The 24,366-nt window shown below is 41.8% G+C and overlaps 1 protein-coding gene across 1 annotated transcript; it reads right to left on the bottom strand.

Moving 5' to 3' along the window:
* Positions 1 to 1,218: 1,218 nt before the first annotated feature.
* Positions 1,219 to 15,191, bottom strand: RGCC (regulator of cell cycle). Its single transcript, XM_072854252.1, has 5 exons — positions 15,083 to 15,191; positions 14,718 to 14,897; positions 4,796 to 4,903; positions 3,242 to 3,304; positions 1,219 to 1,582 (listed from the first exon to the last, which is right to left on the bottom strand). The coding sequence occupies exons 1-5, from the start codon at positions 15,117 to 15,119 to the stop codon at positions 1,575 to 1,577; spliced, it is 396 nt and encodes a 131-aa protein (XP_072710353.1). The 5' UTR covers positions 15,120 to 15,191; the 3' UTR covers positions 1,219 to 1,574.
* Positions 15,192 to 24,366: the final 9,175 nt, after the last annotated feature.

Here is a 24,366-nt window from a genome sequence, read left to right as displayed (position 1 = left end):
TTACCACCTGAATCAGCAGTAGGAAACATTGAAGGGAGTTTTTCCTCTTCAGAAAAATACCCCACCATCTTACCCCACCTTTTCTCTGAAAGAAGGAAAACACACACCCAGTGACCTCAAGGTTATTTCAGACTGATTAAAATGTACCCAGTTCAGAATTTCATTTTCTTACCACTGAATAAAACTGGAAAAAATCATACGGCATTTAACAAGATCCAAATTTTTTGGTCAATTTTTAGAAAACCTTAAGCAGGGAGATGGATTTGCATCATCCCCATGGTGTTCCCATTAGCAAATACACAGTAGATTTTCCCTTAGCTGCAGATGACAGGTCCAAATCCATCCTTTAAGGTCCCTAAGGAACTGGCTGGTAGCTGTGCCACAGGCAGACACATCCTTCTCCAGGCACAGACACACTCAAAGATAATAGACCAAGGGGGCACAATATCAGAACCACTCATGCAACTGCTCATTAGCCTGCTTTGGTCAAAATAAGACCTGGAGTTCAAACAAGCCCAGCTCACTTGGTCTGAACAGATTAGAGAGCAATTGCATGAGTAGCTCAGACAGCAGAGCCAAGTGTAATGCCTGCAGCAGCTGGAGGGGAGCTCACATGATGACATCTCCAGTGCCTAACACATATGGAAAGAATCAGGTTCCTTGTAAAAATACAGGTTCACCTTCCACTCTTTCAGCATAACACTGATGATGAGGAAGTCTTTTTACTGTGGTAGACTGTTTTGGACCCAAGGGTCTGGTATCAGAAACATCCAGACACTTAAGTATTTTCTTGGTAGTGCAGGATCTCCATACCTTTAAACCCATGGGCCTAAATGTCTGACCTCCCAATTAGTACTTCATGTAGAATGGTATGTACTTTTAAAGCCAGCTTTTACATAGGGTTTTAAATAGGTGTTATTGTTCAAATCTGTACTAAGCCAGTGTTATTTCATTTGTATTAAAGCAAATCTGAAGTAACAGTTTGACCAATTTTATTATTTTCCTGATTGTATTAATTTTACATAGTACAAAATTCTCTTATTTAAGCAATTTGAAAAGAAAAATATGAAGTTCCACATGAAGCCAGCCTGACATGTTTTGCCTAACAGGAAATACACCCTTATCAGATATTTTAAAGCTTGATGTTTTCAATAAGAGCTTAATTTGTACTTATGTTTCAGAGTTCACATGTTCATATGAAGCTTTCAGACATCTGGATTCCAGTTCAGGGTTTATTTGCATACAAAAATATATTATAATGGAAAAAAGCATTAAAAGTTCTCAACTACATAAAATTACAAATATATTTTCATAAAAGCAACTTTAAATTAAAATTCAGGCTATATTTTAAAGCAAAATACAGCTGTAACACTTAAGTTATCCTATTCCATCTGCTGCAAAGTAACAAAACTGATGGTGCCAGTTAAATACTTGTAGGAGTTTACAAAGGTTATGCTCAGAAGGTGAGTATCTGGGGTAGCAAAGTTATCAGACAAGGGCAGCAGTTCTCAGTAACTGATGTCACTTATCCTTCAGAGAACATTCATAGGCAAGCACAATGCCAAAGATTCATTTCACATACCTGAAAATACAAAACAAGATAATTATTTCCATATTAAATAAGATTGCATGTTGTTGACATACCAGACACCCTATCTATGCCCAGCTTGCTAGAGTGCCTGACAGGCCAAAATTATGCCTTTTTTTAACCAACATGAGACAAAAGGTTAGTGAGTAAAAATTTAAGGCGATTACTGTTCTAACGAGTGCATTAGGCTTGAAAAGACATCTGTACAAAGTTCTGTGTAACTTCAAGCATATAAATATAACTCCTTAAAAGTGTGATGATAAATATCAGATGGAAGTTGGACTTTTTCCTCAGAATTTCCATGTATGATAAAGATAGTGTATCACTGTAAGACAAGTGACACTGTATAAATGAGACTCTGCTGAAATTACTAGAGATTTGCTTAGTTGGGAATTAAAAAAAAAACCAACAAAAACCACTACAGCAGGTGGCAATCCTTGGCTTCACCTTAGAAGTGCCTTGCAAGGGGACAATGAAACCAATATATTATAGGCAGCCCCTTCAGAGTTAGCTGCAACATGGCTGTGCACGATACAGCAATGTTAATATTTGGTGGTTTGGGCATTTCATTGTTCTACACAAACCTTCAAACTCAAAAGTTTTTCAGAAGAGCAATCAGTCAAGGAAGTTTCAGTGGTAAAGATGGAGTTAGCTCAAGCATGCGTCCATGACAGAAGTCAGAAAACTAGAAATATATTTTAAGTAAGAGAAGTGAAACCAGGATTAAGATACAAGACGACAGGGAAGTAGGAAGCTCATAAGGGCAACTGTCTTGAGTTAAGTCCAAGGCAGATGGCCAAGGCTTCAAAAATTACAGGGAAGGGAAAACACCTAATGAATACAAGAAACTCTCAGTTCATAGTTTATTAGGGGGGGGTTGTTCATGCTGCTATTTAGGTCTAGTCCTACAATTTGTTGTTTTGGGCTCTACAGTCTCATTCCATAAAGAAACCTGAGTATCATGTCCGTAACAGCACAGGAAGAAGCAGAAAGAATAGGCAGAGTACATGGTTGGGAACAGGAGGGCGGGGGTTTTTTGTTTTGTTGTTTTTCTTTAAAAATCATAATGAAGAACTTAGGACTGTAACTGGAAAATACAATTTCTAGATAGTGACAGAAAAAGTGATCTAAATTCCATTCCTAGTAAAGACAAGAACAAACAGGATTTTGACATTTAATCCGAATCAATAGATACAGATATCTGTTCCTTAATTCTTTCATAAAGCAAAGTCTAGAAAGAAAGGTTTCCCTCACCTACTTTTACTCCTCCAGTTACTTTACTTTATAATGAAGAAACAAAACCCCACTTTTTAGCTGAGTTTTGAGTATTTAAGAAAGTGATGTTTACTTGATCTATACACTGTCAAGGAGGGGTGAATTGCAGCTGCCTCAGAGGTGGGGACAGAGGTTCATCAGAGTACAACTTTTGTCACACAAGCTAAACTGCATGCCTTGAACTTTCAGGCAAAGACCAGAATTTAGTCTATTTTACCTTCTTATCCACATAATGATCCACAGGACTAGCAAACTAAAATTAAGCCACATTATATAAACTATTGCTACCCTTCCCTTCCCCCTCACCTCATACATTGGCTTTCATCACTCTTTGGCAGTACCAAGCGAGATGCAGCCTACTAATAAAAATCTACTTACTTGCTAGTGTCCTGTCAAGATCAGCAATGAAGTCTTCCAGTTCTTTTGTGTCTCCAAGCTTTGCTGCAAAATGAGAGACAGTCAATAATGCTTAGACATGACATATTTCCCTGGTCAAAAGAAACACTGGAACCACACAATCCCCCAAATCATTTTCAGTGGTACCAAACATGCTGTGGATTATTTCCAGGAAAGTTCAATAGGGTTGCTGCAATGTCCAAATGCATGGGAGAACTAGTTTTTATAGTTTTCCATTTGACAGAAGCAAAGCAATCCTCTGTTTAGTTTCCTTAAAAAGCAGAGGCTGAAGTGGAGAAAAAAAAAAGCTATGTCAACTAATCCATGTCCTTGTTACTACGGGAGTCTTCCTTATTGCATGTATTCAGATATTGCATTAATGGCCCTAACCAAACCCCACCCAGTTAGCTCCCAGTCCTACCCAAATCTAAGCATCTTAAATCACGTCAATATCACCAGTTTTCTGTGACGTCAGATCCTTTGATCTTGGTCCATACAGTATAAATTTGGATCCAACATCCACTTATATTTCCACTCCTGAGAACACTACTAGTTCCAATTAATCTAGTTTTACTGCAAGTGGCTTCCTTATCTCGTTTCTGTGGTCTATTCCAAGCTGGATCCAACTCTATTTCTGCCTTTTTGTCTTCTCATCAGGAAGAGCATCTTGACCTTTAGTGTAATTCCTTGACAAGTATTTCCTGACAGTTTAACTGGACTCTTTTTTGCTACTTCTTATTAACTATTACTCATTTTTTCTCCCTAGTAACATGCTAATTAGAAAGAAAGCATTTAACTTGGTTTTTTGTGACTGGTCACTGTGGAAAATACATGAAAGCATGAAAAGCTCTTGAGCATGCATCTGAGAAGACTAGTTGTAACAGAAGCACCGTGTAGTACACATGTATGACTGTTCATTTATTGATATGTCCACTCCAGAGTTAAGTTAACCTGAATGAGACAAGCTCCCGCAGAGTTAGATCAGCTGCAAGACAGAAGCCACTTTGAAACAGCATAGCTATGTTTCAAGGAAGAAGGAATTAGTAATACATGGGTTGTATGAGCAGTGCATTACTCAGATACGGATCTGAGTAATTGTGTTAACTTGAATAGCAGCATATAGCTTTGGAGGAGTCACCTACTGCACCCCTGCATTCAGGCTAAGTATTTCTGTATATAGATGGGACACTTAAGCTACTCAGTTGCTTGAGTAAGAAGTAACACAAAGTAATTCTGAAGTGAAGTATTCTGTAAGGAGTACCACAATTCCTGATCAACTGGAGAACTCTAATATAGTTTGGTGTTTCAAAATCAAAAGAGTTGCTAGGTCACCTGTGAAGTGTGGATGCAGTGTGCTATTGCTGTTTGTAATCAACACAATAATACTTGCATCTGTAGTGTGCTTAACAGTAATCCTTAGTTTTGTTGTCATTTAAAAAAAAAAAAAGAGTCAACACATGCATGTGAATCCTGGCTCAAAGAAGGCTGTATGGTTGAGAATTAGGAAGAAATGTCAACAGTTAAAATTAAGTTTACCTTTACATGGAGTTACTGATGGAGATGGCAAGCTTGGAGTAGACGCAGTTGGAGAGTTAAGCTTTTCATCACTGAGGCTGAAACTATTTCTGTAGAGTGAATCTGCACCTGTAAAAAAGTTACATTATAAAGTAAAATTAACACCTTCTGCTATTTTGTAATAGAATTAAAAAGAGAGAAATGGGACATTTCCTACATGGGCTTCAACACCTGTAGAACTCAAATTTACAGACTTTAAACCCAGAGGGACAAATCAATCATCTATTGTGTGAAGGCTGTTGTTCCCACACCTACTGTTAAAAAGCAAGCAGTCCTAGGCCAAATCCTCACCCCCCCAGTAAGGAAAGTGTCAGCTTTCCCTGCAGTCAGCATCATTTGGAAAATATTACAGGAGTGGCAATTATCCCACATCCACTAAATTAGACCTGGTATGACCTGCCTGATTCACAGTCTTCTGGGAAATTGTGGTTACCTGAATTTTTCAAAAGCTATAAAAAAAGCTGAATAAAGAGCTCCAGGAAAAGGACAGCCCCCCAGAACAGAGAATATATTTGGCGTTGTCCTCATCCCTGAAGCAAACTCACCCATTTCTCCATACTCTGCTGCTTTAGGTCTTGTGTTCTAGATAAACTGTATGGCATCTTGGAATTTTCTTTTATTCTGTAACTCTCTGGAGTGCACAAAGCAGTAAATCTGTACACAAGATGTTCTGCAATCTTATTTTAGGTGATTTTTCAAAGAAAGCTTTTATATGCCATGGAAAGCAACGGGAAAGGTTCCAATATCATTCTGACGGTCTTGGATTTTAGACAAGGCCTTAAGTTTCAAAAGTATCAAAGAATTATCTTTATCTGGCCTCTTTTCATAAAAAGAGTTCCACAATGCACAGTGCACACAGTCATGGCTCCACTGGAAGGAGGAATTGTCATTGTGTTAGACACACTAAAACTGCTGGTTCCTGCAGTTTTGAGCCCGTGACCTGAAAACTGTAGTTCTACAAAAAGAAACCACTGTGATATGAACATGGCAATGGTGTCCATTTATTTGGCACATTTCCTAGGAAATAAATTTATGTCTCATTATATGGGGTGGTGACTACCACTGCTTGCCATCGAGGCCAGCAATTTTGCCTACCTGCAGCACATGTAGCATTTGTCCTTGGAGCCCCAGCCTAGGAGGTGGTTACATCGCATTAAGACCATCCAAGTCAGAATTGTCACACTTCCTTGGATGCCTGTCCCATTTGCTATGCCAGCAGACGACTGCCTTAGTTAAATTAAGGGTGTCTTGCTGAATTAGCAAAAGGGGGCAGGAAGACAGCTCGCCTTGCCAAGATCTGCACATCTACACCTTCACTGAACACTGCCACGATGTTTGCAGATATCAAACAGAGACCATCCCCCAGTTGACTACTCCTCTACCGTAAGTTCCCCCTATCTTTGGGAAGAAGAGCATGTGTCTACACCCCATCTCCTCTAGCCTGCAGTCATTACCAGCATAAAACTACCTTCCACAGGAGTATACAGGTACAGTGACAAATCAGAGCAGACAGGACAACTGCATCTAAGACTATCAGATGTTTCCTCTGCTCTAGGCTGACTGTCTATTTGTTTCTTCTGTGCTAGCTTCCAAGCCTAACTCTGTTGCAATACTCACTGAAGAGGCTTGTGTGAGAAGCTTCAACCTGGAGTATTTTCCTCTTTTGCATGCATGTTGGCCCACCACAGTACAGTTATCTTTCACAGTTTGCTCTGCAATCAGCTCAGATCCTGTTCTAGCAAATGCACATGCTACCTGCAGCACTGTGCAAACATGAGCGATGATGTGAATGACATTGTTACCTGGGACTATTGCTTGCCCAAATCAGCCACCAGTTGGTATGTCTTGTTTACAAAGAGGAGTATGCTTCTTCATGCTAGCTTTTTATTGTAATTTCTTTATCTTCACTCTTAAGTGCCTCCTCTCTAAACCTGAGCAGATCAAAACCAATCTACTTGAAACTTCAGATATAAGAAAGATTTGAGGAATACAATGCAGAATTGAGATAATTTTACATAGGAAAATGGAAAAAAATAAGCTATTTTGAAAGTAGCTCCTAAAAACATAAAAAACAGCCTAAGGGGGGGGAAATCTGACACTGCTCTGCAGTGGTGTGTCACCAGTGTTGTACTATAGAATGTGAACCCTGTACATTAATGGTCTGAAAGTAACAGTTAAAGGTATTACAAATTTCCTCCTGAAATCAGCTTACAGACCAACTTTCTACTAAAACTACATTTCTTTTCAGCCAAGATGCAAACCTTACTGACCAAGAAACTTAGAATGGAAAATTCTAGCTGTTCAGGACAAAACCCCTGCCATCACAAAAAAGCCAAATAACTCACAACACCTCACACAAACAGTCCTGTAGCCAAGAGCACAACTCACTGAAACACTGACAGACTAGACCAAAGATAAAACACTGTCCAGGTAATGTATTTGAAAAGAGCAGAACTGGAACTTTAAAAGGATTTCATATTTTAAAGGTTTTAGAGCTAGTTGAATTAATAAAAAATAATCCAGATAACGGTTACAAAACTGAGTGTATTTTTAATGAGGAGTCTACGCTACTAGCATCCAGACACCAAATGCAGTGATGCTGGGAATTTATATTACAAACCAATCTTTCTTGTACACCAAATCCAAAGCTCCAGTTGCTCTTATATACAGCTGGAATAAAATGTTGTTCTTCTGAAAGCTTGTGAGGGCAACTCAAATTACAAAAGCTTTAATAAGCCATTTACATTGGTTGCAAACTATTCACACAATTTTTTTTATTTATATCCATGTACACATCTGAGCTAGCAGTCACCTTTGATTCTTTTTGTGGTTTTCTCTCCATATTCCTTCTATAAGCAGTTGAAAGTACCAACTGCTCACCTCACAAAGTATTGAAACCAGAAAATGTTATTTCATACTGGGTTCCACAAACCTTATGCTGGGAAACATTTACAACTGGGCAAAGAGAAAATAAGACAGAACTGTTGGTTTAAATATCTGAATGTTTTTCATCCAGTTTCAAAAGGTGAAATGTTTTCACATAACAGTGTTATCTTCTGATGGGTTGTAATAAATAGTTTCAGAAAAATTTCAACATTTATCTTTCTCAAAAAGCAAAACCATACTTTAGCTACTGGCTTTGGCTTACACATGCCACCAAGCAGCAGAAATTCTGGTGATGGAAAGAGGAGTGCTTTGACTCCGTTATGAAGGTCATTATAACTGCTGAAAACAATGTACTGTTAAAAAAAATACTTGTGATAGCCATCACACAAAAATATCCACTTTGGCAGAGTGTGGCTATAAGGCAGAAAGCTCTGGGAAAAGGACACTTCAGTCCTTGCTCTCTACGAGCTGCCACAGCCAAGATTTGCTCATTCACCTCCAATAATGGCCCTTGGAAGACTTCCACTGCCACACAAATGCAACATCCCCTGCAACCCAATAACGAGAGGCTGAGCCAAGGATCTCTCATCACTGCTGTCCTTCCTCATCCCTTCTCTCCCACTGCGATGCAAGTTTATCTATCATTCATTACTTATTTTTCACTTTGTATTTTGATTCTACTGCCTGTGCATATATATAAACTATGCCCCTTTGGCTGTTTAAAAAAAACCTAACACCTAAACTGTCTCTAAAAAAAGGCCTTAAAAATCTGAGAGTTAAGCTACCAAGTGGATTTACATGAGTCAAACTAAACCAAGAGCTGCAAAATTAGGGGGTTGGAATAAACATGGGTGTATTTTACTTTGGCAAAGTAATCTGTAGTTAGTATTGACCTTTGCTGTTCCAGTATATGGTTAAACCACAAAGAAAAACCACGGCAATACAATGTAAATATAGAATGTCCCCATGAAATGAGCAATTGAAAGGTTCTGGGCAGTAATTAACTGGAGGAGGAAAACCTCAAACTTTTCATTTTAGAACAGACAACGGAAAAGTTCAGCTGTCTGACTTCTTTAATATTGTGCTCTTTCTAGTACCATAATTCAGGATACAATTTTTAAGAACACTGGAGTCGGTAAAATTTTTACTGCAGTTTTCAGTGGGGAAAGTTTTAGAGGAAAAAATAAATCATATCCCTAAAGTTTTCAGACACCAGCTTTAAAATTCCACTTAAGTCTCTACAAGCCATGAATTTATTATAAAACAATAGTTCAGCATTTAATGAACAGACTGCACAACTCATTCCTAGTCAGAACATAGCCTACTTGCTAAAATAATAAAATCAAATCAGGAATTTCTAATGCCAACAGCAGAAGTGAGAAATACTCATAATGCAAAGAGCTTGTTTCACAATACATATGTTGCAGCCCTCAAGGACAGTGTTTATTTTTATCATAATCACAGTTACACTTGGCTGCATTGTTTATTTTTTGTGGTTTTTTGCCTAGCTAACAAACATCTGTTCCAACACTGACACAAAAATCACACCTTTTCACTATCTACATGCCTAGGCTTCATAATTTAAAAGATTTCAAATCACATAGTTACAAAGAAGTTATCTAGGAAGCTTGAAATTCAGATGTACAAGCATGCCTTTTCATTATATGTGAAGCTTACCTTTCCACTCCCCCACTACACTTACTATCTGGGAGGCAGTGTTTCCAACTCCAACCTTCCCCTTTACTAATGTGTCCTTTCTAAAGCGTAAGCGAAACAGGCATGCCGGAGAGGTCAGAACAGGAAATCTTACAAAAAAGCACATTTCTCATTAAATTGAAATACCTGGAGAGAAGCCTATACACCTGAAACTTCTGGGTCTTCTTCCTTTTGAATGTATCAGTAATTTAATAAAACATTATTTCTCAGATTATTTAATAAAAGCATATTTCTCCATGGGAGTCTTGCTTCATTTTTTCATTATAAATATTGTATTGCCTCCTTGTTAGAGACAGGCCATTAGAAGTTCGCAGAAACAATCTACCTCCTTAAAATGTTCTCCTCTTCATCATATAAGACTGGGATGTGCTGCTAAGACCAAAGGCTCACTTACCCCACATTCTATCTCTCATAGCAGATGCCTGTAAGAAGAGTTTAAGAGTGGTGCAGCCATACACCGATAGTTTCAAGATAAACTCTACCAAGTTTAGCGATGCACAGATCAATATCTTTTAAGGCAGCAGTAGCATCTTAGCCTACAGCAGACCCTGATGGCCCCATCCCTCCCATCATGATTTTATCTAGTTACTTTTTGAGTATGTAAACTTTTAACATCCATGATACCTTAAGGCAATATATTTTACAGTTTAACAATGAGAAGAAATAGCTCCTCTTATTTCTTTGAAACATGCGGATTTAATTTGTTTTCCTCATACTGGGTGAGATAGCAGTCACTTCGCTAATGTCACTTAGGATTTTCTGGAAGACTAGCTTGTCCCCACCCAAGTCATCCCTCCTTTGGGCTGACAGTCCTAGTCTATTTAGTCATTTGGAAACTATTCTATTTCTTCAGTCATTTCTGTTGCCTTTTTCTGTACCTTCTCTACAAAAGACTGCAAATGTAAGCAGGCTTTTCAGGATGGGTGCTGCAGTATTAACAGTGGCTTATGCTTCATCTCTAGATAGTAGAGGCATTAGCACAACCACATGGAGACATCCATGGCATGTAACCACGAATGTTTGCACTACACCAGGCATTGGGTGCTAACACATATTGTGCAATCCCTTAGTAAACCTGCACCTGCTTGCTTTTGAAATTATAAAATTAAGAGTTCTAGATGCACTCAAGGTCTTTCATTGTGTTTAAAAGCCAGGAAGTATTAGTCAGAAAGAATTTACACACTCCTAAAAATAACTATGAAGATATACCGCAGGCTGTACAAGTGCAGGAATTGAATTGATAGATTTATTTTGCAATGCTTTTAACAGAGAGGCTGGAAGCTGAACCTGTCTCAAGAAAACACATCCGGAGCTAGAAGTGTGAAACATTTCTGAGAGCACAACAACAGATTATCATTTAGCTTTTTGGTGTTGTTACAGCTTTGGCACAAGAAATGTTAAAGCACTTCCCTTCACAACCTCTCATAAAGTCCAACTTTCTATTCATTATCCTAAGCCTAAACTTGGAAGATTGTCCTGACATTGCCATATACTGTACTAGCACAACGCACTTAGTGGACATACAATTTACAAAGGCAAGCCTGCACTTTTCTTTGCAAGCTTATTCCAACACACAAGAAGCAAATGGTATCTGTAAGAGTTCATCAGTATAGCTGCATCTACACTGGTGGCTTTTGCCAGCACAGCACACTCTAACACAAATCCTATTTCATCACAACCAACATACGCTGTAAATAGCAAAGAATTATAAGGTATCCCTCAACTTAGAGGTTTCAGCATGATTAATAACCTAAAGTACGATGCTGTTATACTTCGATTCAGTTGAATACATCAAGTTGAAACATAATTGGTACTCACTCAGAGTCCAGCAACTCAAGAATGTCTGTTGGAATAACTCACAAGTTGAATCATGATTTCCAGCACTGACCCCATCAGCTGTTGTGGTTAATGTAATATTTATGGGCCAAATACTAAGATCATCATGAACATCTGCACATGCGAGCCTTTCTCTTACTGTAAGGTCTAGAGTCCATTGTGTTATGTACAATACTTAACCACAGCCAAGACAGACCTTGTCCAAAGATCATTTAGTCAAATAACAGGACAAGCTGTGGGAGAGCCAAGAACTATCATGTTCATCATCCACAGTAGTGTCTTCAAATGTTTATTTTTTCTTAAGAGCCTGAAATATGTAATATAAGAATTTCAATTAGTACTTTTGGAGCTAAGTCTCTCAAGAGGAGGTTTTAAGGTAAAAGGAATATTTGCAGGATTAACTATATTAATAAAAATCTTCTGTAAATACTTCTGTTAAATTAAATGGGCTCATCCTCATGGCAGAAGCCCCAGGAAAGGAAAAGTTTTCCTTACCCGACTACGAAACAGTATTGTTCGAGTACGACCACTTGATACTGGTTACAGGCTTCTCATAAAGCTGAATTTAAGACTGATTCAGGAGCCCTGAAACAAACAGTTGCAACAGTTTAAAATGTTACCTCCCCTTACAGTCCCACCCTAGACTCAAAAGATATCACTGCAGGAGTGGCCAAAAGATACATACACCTAACATTCGGCCGCACCACATCAGTTAGGAGGATTAGATTAACCAACAAAGAAGAGACAGCACTAAAATACGGTAGTCTGAACTGTTGTGTACATACATGACAAAGTGTACTTGGAACAGTCTTGGCACTGGATAACAAGACTTTGCAAAGACGTAAAGAGTCTTAATGAACAAGAGGATCATTCAAACTATCTGCAGATAATATTGTTGGAATTTCTTTTGCATTGCTACAGATTCGTGTTGTCAGAAGTTGCTCTTTCAGCCCAGTTTCTCCTTGATCCTGCAGTCACGTTTAACCTAAGCATTACCATGGGAAAGGCAAGGTCACGAATTCAGCACTACATTTGCACTAAGTGATAGAGATCAAAGGAAATGTGAACCTAGGGGAAAAAAAATTGAGTTTGAACAGAAAGAGCCTGGGTAAGTATTCTATTCTTAAAATAGATGTAGGGAGTGTAGCTGTATTACATCAGACACTGGAGCCTGTTTTATAAAAGGAGCTCTTCATAGATCTGCAACTCCTCTCCAATCCTACTATAACTTCAAAATAAGAAGTTGTTCACACTGAATGATGCCTTTAGGAATAAGAGTTTTACTGGGCCTGTTCTGAGAAACAAAGAGAGTCACCTAATTTTCTGTATCCCTTCCCTTAAACATATCCTCACAGACTTGACACTGTTGGATGCCAACAGGTCACTCTTTGTGCACCTCCTGGTCCAGTATATGCCAGTTTCCAGAAGACAGTGACTTCTGAAAAGTGGCTCTGGAGAAATCAGATGATGCCTCACCAAGGGAGGAACCCCAGCACAGGATGGGATTTGGGAGTTCAACAAGTTCCTCACACAAGATCTTTGAGGACTTTCTATAGAGCCATCAAACCCTGCCTATCCTGCTATCCTGTTAATGTCTTCAACCTGAATCAGTGCAGATTTCTGATGCCAATTTTTATTTCCCAGACCTTCCTGACGATCTGGTCTGCCAATTTGCATGAGCATGCTGTTTCTCACCAGGCCTCCTGCCCTGTCAGAGAACACCATCTTCCTCAAAAGGCCCTTCCTGTCCATCCTAAAACAGCTATTTTAAGCACTGTTCAAGATTTAAGTTTTCTGAACCACAGCAGATATGCTAAGCAACTACAGATGTCTTTATCCATGCAAGAAGAATAAGTTCATGATACTGTTTTGGTTTTTTCTTGTTTTCTCAACTGTAGATTATTTCACTAGATAGAGAAACTTCACTCTATCAGTTTAAACATCTCATTTGTGGTAAACGTATGTGAGAGGTTAATTACAATACTGAACACTGCACAAGAAATAGTAACACTAGGGCTGTATTGCTGCAGTTAAGAATAGACTTAGATTTACAACACAGCTCACATATTTCATCAGCTTGACTCAGTAAAGGCAGATGTCACCTTACACACCCTCAGCCATCCAAAAGGCTAGTGTCCAGCCTAAATCAGGCATGCTTTTCTAAGCCTCCCTGAGAGGGAAAGAGATACTTGCAAGGAGTGGTTCACCCACTACATTATGAAACAACAGAGCAGCATCTGGATCCACATACCTCCACTGACGACAGAAAAAAAACCTCAAAGGCACTGCTAGGCAAGGTATCCAAGTTCAGGGCAAGTAAAACATTAACTGTCAATGAAATGAAATTAATCCTACCCATGATGATGAAATAAAGGGCTCTGACAACATGGAGAAGCTATGCTCTCACAGCTTAAGCACTAGGAAGATTGTATTAACATTTTAGCGCTAAGTCAACAGTATAGCATCTGTTGGGTAAGTCACTGAACTGATAAACATGCAGAACAGAAATTTAAGGAGCAATTCTATTTTAAGTAACTGAAACACAGATAAGCTTCTTACAACTGCCTGTACAGTTTAGAAACTAAAAAACCTGGGTATGGCTTATTTTTAGCAGAACTTACTTCTGACAAAGTAGCCCTTGAGTCTACTGCTCCCAAGGAAAACAGCAGTTTCCAGCCTCACTGTCTGGAATAGGAAAGATGTTTTCTCTCTCTGACTAGCAAAAAAATAAGAGGGGCAAAACTTTTTTTCATGTTAACTAGAAAAAACTTAGTTCCAATTCTATGTTTTCTTTCTCAAAGCAGGTCATAAGTCAGTATCTGCTTCTCACCCTACTTGTGCTATGTTCTGCCTGCACCATTCATATATGTCCAGTACACTTGGGTGCAAGTTAGCTTAAAATTATCACCTCCAAAACAGTGACAACACTAAACCAGAAACTTGTATGAGTTTCCATCTCTTCTGGAAAGCACACTTCAGTTCGATCTCTTTCAACCAATACTTCAGCTACTGAGATACAACGGACAGTCCCTGTTAACTGAAGATTTTTTTTTTTTTCTTTTTTTTTTTTAAGACGCTGGGATGCCTCGGTGTTTCAGCAGCCGGCTGGCAGCTTGACCTTCTCCCGCACCGAGTTTTTGGGCCTTATCTGCTCAGGAGCCGACCTTGGCGTGGCTTCCCTCCAGCGACCCGCGCCCTCCCTCCCTCTCTCCTCTGGTCTTCAACACCAGGAGAATAAAACCAGCGGGGCCAGACTTCGCATCCCTGCGACTTCTAAGGCAAAAAGTAAACGAAAGAGTGTTGTTTGTTTTTTTTTTTTTAAAAAAAACCGGGTTTCTCGTTCGGTGATCCCTGCCTCTCTCAAGGAGGGGGACGCGCTGGTTTAACACGCGCCTTTGACCCCTTCTTCCCCCCCCGTCGGACAGACGGACCGACAGACACTCACTCTCCGAGTCGCTGAGGCCGCTGCCGTCGCTGACGCTGGCGCTGCTCCGCCGCTTCATGCGCTCCAGGTGCTCGCCGTAGTGGAAGCGGCGCCGGCCGGCGGGGCAGGAGAACTCCTCCAGCACCGCGTCGAACTCCCCCAGCGCCTCCGCCAGGCCCCCGCCGCCGTCCTCCCCCAGCGCTGCCGGGCGGCGGCACCAGCGTGAAGGGTCCGCCAGGCGCTGCCCGCCTCCGGACCCCCGAGCTGCGAGGGGAGACCCGCCGCCCGCCCCCCCACACCCACACCCCCCGCGTCCCGAGCCCCCTCAGCCCGGCGGAGGGAAGGGGAAAGGGTCCCGCCGCGCCCCCTCAGCCCGCCGCTCCCACCTTGACCCGCCGGCCGCTGGGCCTGAGGCGATTTCATGGCGGCGGCGGGCGGAGGTGCCCCACCGCCGCTACTACCGCCGCTACTGCCGCCGCTACTACCGCCCCTGCCTCCCGCCACCAGCATGGGCAGCCCGGCCCCGCCGCCGCCGCCTCTTATAGCCCGCCCGGGCTGGGGGCTGAGGCGGAGGGGGCGGGAGGGGGAGGTGGCACCGCGGCCCGGCCCGGCCCGGCCCGGCCCGGCCCGACCCGACCCGACCCGGCCCTGCCCTGCCCTGCCCGCCGCGGGGGCCGGGCGGGCGGTGCAGGTGCGCCGTGCCGGGGGGGCAGCGGGCACGGCCTGCAAGCCGGCATGGATGCTTGGGCGGAGGCTGGGGTTTCCAGACAACTTGAGACCCTCTAACAGTTCACCGCTGCCACAAGTGGGAAGTATCGCCCCTCGTCCTCTGATCGTCACTCCCGACAGCATGATCGTGTCTCATTCTGGCTGATTTCGGTTTGCTCATCCCAACTATTTGGGGTTCAGGAGGGGATGTCTGGACTGGGTTTGTGCTGGGCTACTGGTGGAGGGTACGACGAGCATCAGAGCTAGCTGCAAGGAGGGAATCACAAAAACACACGACTGGATCGTCCTTGCCCAGCCCCATGGCTGCTAGTCGCCGTAGGTACAGAGCAGGACGAAGAGGCAGCAGCCTGCCTTGCCTTGCTTGGTTTACACTTGCCTGTGGCTTCGCGTGCCGCTTCAGCCACCGCCGGGAGCCCCTTCCCCATCGCCATCGCTGCCCGCCCGCCACCCCGCGTTGTGGTGGCATCTGTCTGTGGTTATTGCTCAGCTCCATCCGTTAGCGAGCCGTGAACACGGCCACGGGGGCAGCTGGGCCGCTTCGTTACAGAGGGTGACCAGAGGAGAGGAGCAGATGTCACCCTGTTGTCTGGTGACACAGGGAGCTGCTCAGGCACATGGAGCCGTGGCCCCAGCTGCCTCGGCCAGGGCGTTCTCCAGTGGAGAGCTTTCCTTATTCTTAGGAGAAAGATAATAGCACTTGTCCTGAAGTCAGGTTAACCTGATGTTTATACATGCCATAGCTACCGAATAGTGCTCTTGTGCTGTCTCTCGCTCATTTTAAATAAAAGCTGTCTGAGCAGCTAAAATACCGGTTCTGTTAAATACCCATTGGGGAAGACTCTGTCACATTCAGTTACGGCCAGTAATACTGAAAACAGACACCAGGTGCTATTCCACGCATACGCGTCAGGAGCTATGATTATGTTTGTGTGTTGATGAGAATATCTAGAATTAAAATAGAAGAGTCAAGGACAGGGACAAGGAAGGAAAAAATCTCTCTGAAACTTCTCAACATTTTCAGACATGTTGTCATTGCTCCTGCAAGATATAAAATCAGAAAAACAATATTCTAGACAATAAACCATCTGTATCTAACAGATTTGTTCACCTCTCCTTACCGGCTGATATGGAGGCATGTATTTATTTTTGCAGTGGATCAAAAGAAGTTCTCATGGTGAAGTTCAATCGTTATTTATTCTGCGGCTTCCTCCTTTCTTGTGGTCTTCCTCTGTTTTTCTTTCTGCTAATAAGAGTGGCTACAAACAATCCTTTTTGAAGACACTAGTGACATAGATGGAAAGCAAGGTTAAAAAGTAGGGAACAAGAAGATACGAGGGCATGACGTCAAGAGCAGGAGCAGGATGAACGACAATAGATGCAAGGCAGAAAGGAGAACCATCGAGTACGTGACTAGGTGGAACTCACAGCCCCAAAAGACAAGGACCTGGTCCCGCAGTTGGTGTAAATTCTCTTTTGCCCAAGCACCTACACATATGATCAACCCTGCTGTCCGCACGCATCCCCATCAAGCACTGGTTATTTAGTCCCACGCTTGTTTGTACAGCAAGACATGACTTAGAGGCAAAAGATGGTTTAGATCAGGCTTGAATCTATCTGTTTTGTGAGGAATACAGGCAAAATAACCAAAGGCCAGAAGTCCTCCTGTGCCCTCCCTATTATTTCTCCTGAAGATGGTCAAGCAATCTCACAGTTCTCTGGGACGGGGTCATGTTGTCATGAAGAAAGAGCACACATGTAGCACATGAAGCTGTACAACAAGGCTTGAGTTGTTCAGGGGCCTTGCTGCCACAAAACGGGGAATGATCTGTCCTACTTCTTCCTTCTCATACTCCTGGCATAGACCTCCTGCACGTCTTTTTGTAGCGGGTTTGTCTCATCTTGTCCTGAACCAATTCAACACATTAGAACAGCAGAAAACTAATCCAGCGACAAAGTGAGTAGTTTTCTGTTGGACTGGGTTGAATGGACTCAGCTCAGGCAGGTAAGCTCCAGAGCTGATGAGAGAGTGGATGGGAGTGTGGGTAGAGGAAGAGAACAACTGCTTCCCTGTAGTGATACAAGAGTTTATCCCTGGCCTTCTCTTTAAATTATTATTTTACACTCAAATTTACCATTTTCAGAATAATTTCTGGGCACGCTGAAGAAATTATTCCGTAAACTTCCCTTCTTTACAGCCATGTGTTTGGGAATCTTCTTTCCGTAAGAAAACCTGGGCTTAAAAATCCTTGGTCATATTTACTGCTCCGTAGACAAGTCTCTTAACATTTCTTCCAGTAAATACTCATGTTTTCTAGTGCAGCTCCTTCTTTCTCCTAAGCAGCCCGTGATTCTATTGAATGCAGCTGAGATTCAGCTGGTGAATTTTAGTCTTCTGCATAAACCATTAGCTTACACACGAGGAAATAAAGATTGATTTTTATGCCTATTGGTTCTATGTTATAGACTATATAGCCATGCATCTCCATAAATATTCTTGAAGGACCTCACCATGCTCCCACTGAATTAGATGCATTTTTGCCATTGAGGCCAACAGGATCAGCCCACATCTGGCAAAATGAAGAGGTCACTTTTAAGCGCAGTGCCCTGAAACACTGTAGACTGACATGTCAGGCTGCTCTTGTTTATCGGTGGAAACATCCAACGCAACTTGTAATGTAAACCTCAGCTACCGAATCCCTCCCTTCTTCTAGGCAGCCATCCAAGTTGTATTTAAAGTGAATTTCTTCTTGACCATTCGACACAGTGTCTCCAGATCCTCCTCAGCTGGTGATGCAATGTTTACAGTGGTTTCCTACTGCATTTTTAACCTCACAAACTCGTGAGCCACATAGCTATTTAAACCAACAAATCCTGCCTGTAAATATGTTTCAGAGAAAGACTTTTAAAACATTAGCAAGTAGTCTGATATAGCCAAGTTGCAAGGTTTACAAGGTACTAGTTTTCTAAGTGAAACATGAAGTTATTTGGGACACAAAACCTTGTGTTGCTACACCAAAGAGAATCCTAGGACTGGTTTACACAGGCATTGGTGCTGCAGGTTGACTAATCTAGCAGTTTTCAAACCATGGCCCAGAGATGGCTACAGATCCATGAACAACTTCTGAGGCGTTCATGTAAGACAGGAAAAAAACAGAAAAGCAAATTTACTGGAAGTAAGTGAAAATTCACAGTACATATGCAGTCCCATATGCACGTATGCAGAAACCGGAGCTGCAGAAGGGGGGAATTTGCAAGTCAGAAACAGCTGAAAAGTTCTGGTCTAATCAATCATTTCTTTTCACCACTTCAAAGATCAAGAGTACCCCAAAATATCAATCCTGTTGAGTAAGCACCATGTTCCCACAGTTAAAAGCAGACGTTTTGTGAAATCTCATCTCATCTCCTCACTGGTATTGGTGCTAGACAAAAGCTAGAGTGATAGATCCCTGCCCATGGAAGCAGCCTGGAGTTTTGAACATACAATTTCCAGGTGTCTTCTCATATTTTTCAGTCTGTGAAAATAATAATTCTTTACAAAAGTAACAGTACCAAGTAGCTAAAGTAGATGCTTCGTTTAAAACCTGGGCATGACAAATATAAGCCCATCATTGCCAAACTTCTAGCTGAAGGAAAGCAAGGGAACCCAACATTTAGACAGCTGTGGAGAAGAAAAATGCAAACTGCCGGAGGATGAAAAAGCACAGGTGCCAGACAGACTGACACATGGGGAAACCCAACTCCTTGAGCCACACAGCAGGAATAGACCAAACATCATTGGTATAACTTGTCTCCATGTTCAGTGCATCGCAACCCTGCCCTCAGGATGCTCTTTTGAAGGGTGAGACAGTGGTTAGCACTCCAGTCTATTTTATCCTTCACGCTGCAAGTGGAATTGCCTATGTGAGTGAATTGCTAAACTTGTTCTGTAATGAGGACAGCTGCCTAATTAAAGCTTGGCTGAGATGAGACATGCATTTTACATAGGCTACCTAACTACCATCAGAGGCGTAACAACCTCTATTTGCTGCCAGCCGGGCTAAATACAAGCCTGTGACCTGTAGCTCAATCCACAACACCAGTGGGAAGAGTGAGTGACTTACAACACTATAATTAATCTTGAAAAACTAAAAAAAAAAAATCTTTTGCCAGAGATCTTTCACAGGACTTTCCTTCCTCTTCTCCCAAACTTTTCTGTAGACCTTCAACTGGAACCTGGACTTACCACAAACTGACACAATTCCTTTTGTTTTTCTCTCCCTCTGACTGACACACAGTGGATGCAAACTCATGGACCTGTGACTGTGGCCTTGTGAGCAAAGCATACATCTTCCTGCTGAATTCTACCAAAACGTAAACTCACTTTCTCTGACCCATTACACTTCTAAATTTTCTGCTTGTCAAATTAACCTCCTAAATGCGAACACAATATAGCCCATGCCGTTTTCCTCTGTCTTTCAGTAACATGAGGCAGAAGCTCTTGGAGTTTTGAATGGATATATTTAAATAAGTTATTTACTCTGAAACATGTTTATGGCAGTTTAGATGTAATCCCTATTGTTGCAACTGGATTAAAAGTCATTGAAACTGATAGATGTAATTGTAACCTATATTGACATCGGTGGAAGGGACAGTTTAGTGTGAGCTTCTGTCCATAGCAAAGACATTTGCAAAACCACTCAAGAATTTGAAAGTTCTGGGTCAAGGGACTTTGTCTGAGTATTGCATGGAAAAGGGAGAGGAGTTCGGGTAAGGAGAGGGATGGCAGTGAGTAAGTAAGAGATAAGGAAGTTTCAAAATAACTCGATCAGATTCTGTTTGATGCCTTTTTGAGAGAAGATGAAAGGAATAGTGTCACTTAATGAAAGGTATGTTCATATTATCAATCTGACTTGGGGCAACAGTAATTTTGATGCAGATGTGCTATTGTCTCTAGCTGCCTTCTGGTGGTTTCAGTTTCTAAGCATTTTTCTTGTGTGTGAGCTGGTTTCTCTTTCAGAGGAAACTTAACTGGAAGACTAGCCCAAATGTACTCCAACTCTACAGGAGACATATAGGTCCCAGCCAAAGGCTTGGACCTGAAAACATGGAGATGGTCTTTGCTTGTTTGATTCTTCTGTACTCAGGAAAGTGCTGTCTGCATGTTCTTGGTACAGAACTGCTGGAGGTACCTAGTACCACCTCCATTTCTTCTTCACATTGGTGTAACTTAAGACACATTTTAGCTGTTTGGGTCAAAACAGACAACTCCCGACAACCTAATTCCTGGTCACATTTGCAGAAACACTTGTAATATCAAGCTGCATGACAAGTCCTTTTCTTGTTTTCCTCATCAGTCACCAGGTTCTTCCAATGATGCCTATGTTTGTTTTGCTAGTACAAAACATTGGTGATATCCTGAAAACAGAATGTCTATGAGCAAAGCACACTGGAGTGCATTATAAAACCAAACGCAAGAGATATTGGGCTGTATTATATATTACAGCCAGGTTTTGGGGAATTTTCAATCTTGAGTTCAGTAAAAGTCACAGCAAAAGTACATGTCCATCAGAAAATCCTCAAAATCCAACTGCACAGAGCATGCACTGACTGTGAAGTATATAGGCAGTACATCATAGAATCGTAGAATGTCTCAAGTTGGATGGGACCCCTAAGGATCATCAAGTCCAACTCCCTGCCCCTTGCAGGACTACCTAAAACTAAACCATATGACTAAGAGCATCGTCCAGACGCTCCTTGAACTGACAGGCTCGGTGCCGTGACCACTTCCCTGGGGAGCCCGTTTCAGTGACCGACCACCCTCTCAGTGAAGAACCTTTTCCTAATGTCCAACCTGAACTTCCCATGGCGCAGCTTCATTCCTTTCCCTCGTGTCCTATTGCTGGTCACCAGAGAGAGGAGATCAGCACCTCCCCCTCTGCTGTCCCCCTTGAGGAAGTTGTGGACTGCAGTGAGGTCACCCCTCAGCTTTCTCTTCTCCAAGGTGACCAAGCCAAGTGGCCTCAGCTGCTCCTCCTAAGTCTTGCCCTTGAGACCTTTCATGATCTTGGTCGCCCTGCTCTGATAATAGATATCCATAGAAATAGCTATAGTGGCAGTGGAGAGATAGAAGAGGCCCTTTTTTAGAATGAGATCACTTCAGATGTAGGAGAAACCAACCAAAACACTGCTTGAAAGCTGTACTGGTGCTTCTGGATCTTAATGCGAGGAGATGGATGTTGTCTGGTAGTTTTTTCCCTGTAGTGCAAAGGAGCAACCAGAGAACAAGTGGAGAGAAGTGGTCAAAAAGCCAAGAGGACAGCAAGAGAAATGTGAGCAAAGGGACCATGGCAGTAAGCCAGGAGGAGGAGAGAGCCCAGCGGCTGGAGTGCTGTGTGGCAACTGGAAGTGAAGAAATTTCCTCCTTTTGACTCTATTTTCAGGAAGACAAGGCTGTGCACATATCCTCTGCATGGGCAGATTGCACACGAGAGACTGCACACGACTGAGTGAAGGAAAGAGTTTGTTCTTCTTCCATTAAGTTCTCCCCCAGCAGAAGTCATCCAAAAGAGTCCAGCAGCAGTAAGTATCAGTTTAAAAGGGTAATGTGAAAAAAATGAAAAAAGCATACATATGAATGCAATGTAACAATTTTATTTTCTGTGTCATCAGGTTGTGGGCTCTAGCTCAGGGCAAACCACTGTTTCTACCTCTACCTGATGCTATTGCCACCATCATGGCATTGGTGTAAGTTAATATGCTGGATCATGAACTGGAGAAGCTGAGTTCTCTACCTTTCTGCCAGTTTTGCTTCAAAACCTTTCATGACTACCACTCCATCAAGAAACTTGTGGCATTTCAAATGCAAATGAGAAACAGCTGTTGTTTTCCACCTGCTTTTGCTCTGAACTGTTGATAAATTGAGGAGTTAAGATGGCTGGATACTGTGCTACTTCAAAAAAATGGTAATTTTGTCAAGAGGAGTAGGAATGTTGACTCAACAGTGAGTGATTACATACAAGAAACAAATGGGAATTTAAGGCTTAAGAGGGTTGTATTTCATGAAAAATACCTGACACAAACCACACTGGAAAGAAATTTTAAGTCTTGTGAAGCGAAACATGTAAGGGAGCTCTTATGTATTAAAATAATAAGACATCTCTCCTAATTCATATCCTCCATAAGTAAAATAAAAGTGACATTTTCAGGCAGATGTATTTTACATCAATGGTATTTGCTCTGACTAAAAATTATACATTTTGTACTGTTTCTATTATGATATCTCACACAGTCACATACACGTAGCCTGTTTGGCTCAGTCATCCTGTACTTCACATCCAACATTGTTTGGGGACTGTGTGTTTCCAGAACCTTAAAGCTGACCGAGAAGTATAGATTGTAAATTGATGTAATTAATAATTGCAATGATAATAAAATATACTTGTGGCCAAAATACCTAGCCAAAAAGATACAAACCACATCCAAAGAAACAGAAGTGTTCCTTGCCCGAGAAGAATTCTTATTAGATTTTCCTGGGAATGCTGAATGTCCTCTGGGTTTTGTGGTGTTTTTTTATCTTTTAAAAAATGTACAGGGGTTTCCATTTTTGTCTGTTTTACTTGCCCTTATGTGACTAAACCAATGCGTTGTTTTTTCCATGGTCCAGAAGCATCTTTCTCCTGTATTGCACCAATCTCAAGGTAAGTCAGACCACTACAGCCACAAGAATAGGGGAAGTCAGGAATGGCAGGGGGTGCAGGATGTCATTCCCATCCACGCTACTGAAGCAAGGTACCGAAGCAGGCTAAAAAAATCAAGTCTTACTCTGCCTCCCATGCTCTGTTGGCTTTAAAGCAGTAGGAGACAAAAGGAGAAGCCACGACGGCTTGTTTGCTGAAGGCACGTGGTTGCATATGTTAGAACAGAAGTGGAGCTCTTCATTTATTTGAGTTGCAGTAGTGCCAATCATGGACTGGGACGCCATTGAGTCAGTCACCATACAAATGTGGAACAAAGGCAGTAATCCTTGCGCTTTGGTTAGCCAGTAAATCACGCTTCTTTAAGGGACAGGGATTTGCATATTTATGGTTGGGAAGTAACCATGCTTTAGTCCACTGGAGCCTCTCTTGTTAGGAGTGCACAGGGGGTTGTGTAGATGGGAAGAAAAGAATCAGTGTTACAGTCAGTGACCACATACCGCATCCTGCTTCTTCCACTGAGACCACTGCATTTCAATTTAAGAATAATTATTAAAAGCCCTGGGTTTTTTACATTTTTCTCAGCCTCGAATAATTTTTGTGACAAGCCATAGCAACGTTTCCTCACAAATGAAAGTAAACCGTACTCTAATTCTCCCAGCCAGAGGGAGGATCTGTGACAGCAACTTCTTCCATATGCTCATTTTCTATTTCCAACTTTTATTTCATAAATAACAGGCTTTCAAAATTGCCCACTCCATACTGCCCAGCACTAATTTACTAGTTGTATTTCTGCAGCAGAGGATATGCATACAAAACTAGAGTCAGAGCATTTACACAAGAGGACAGTTAAAAAAAAGTAATTGAACATAAAATACCACTGGAAAACACAGGCTTTGCCACTGCAGACACCTAAAAACCCAGCTCTGCACATCCAGGTTTATCCTGCCATGGTATTGAGAAATGTGTGTATCATGCCGTTGCATCCAGGATTACTTAGGCCACGAGTCTGCCTGAAAGCACACCTCAAAGAGCGCACACCAACTTAATGCTTACATGGCATTGTGCAGGGCTTAGCACTTGACACAGACATGAATTTCTTGTTATGTAGAACAAGTTTACAAGCCCTCAGCAAGCAGGAGGAGACAACAGAAGGAAAGAAAAAGCCCACAGAAATAGCAATAGCTGGTGTTTTTGGAGAAAAAAGGCATCTCTGCAGCCAATTTGTGTCATGGTAGGTCAGGCCAGTGTGGCCACCAGCCACTGTG

Source organism: Ciconia boyciana, chromosome 1 (genome assembly GCF_034638445.1).
Source record: "Ciconia boyciana chromosome 1, ASM3463844v1, whole genome shotgun sequence".
NCBI lineage: Eukaryota > Metazoa > Chordata > Aves > Ciconiiformes > Ciconiidae > Ciconia > Ciconia boyciana.
Note: the sequence above shows the minus strand (reverse complement) of the source record. Positions and strands in the feature narration are given on the sequence as shown.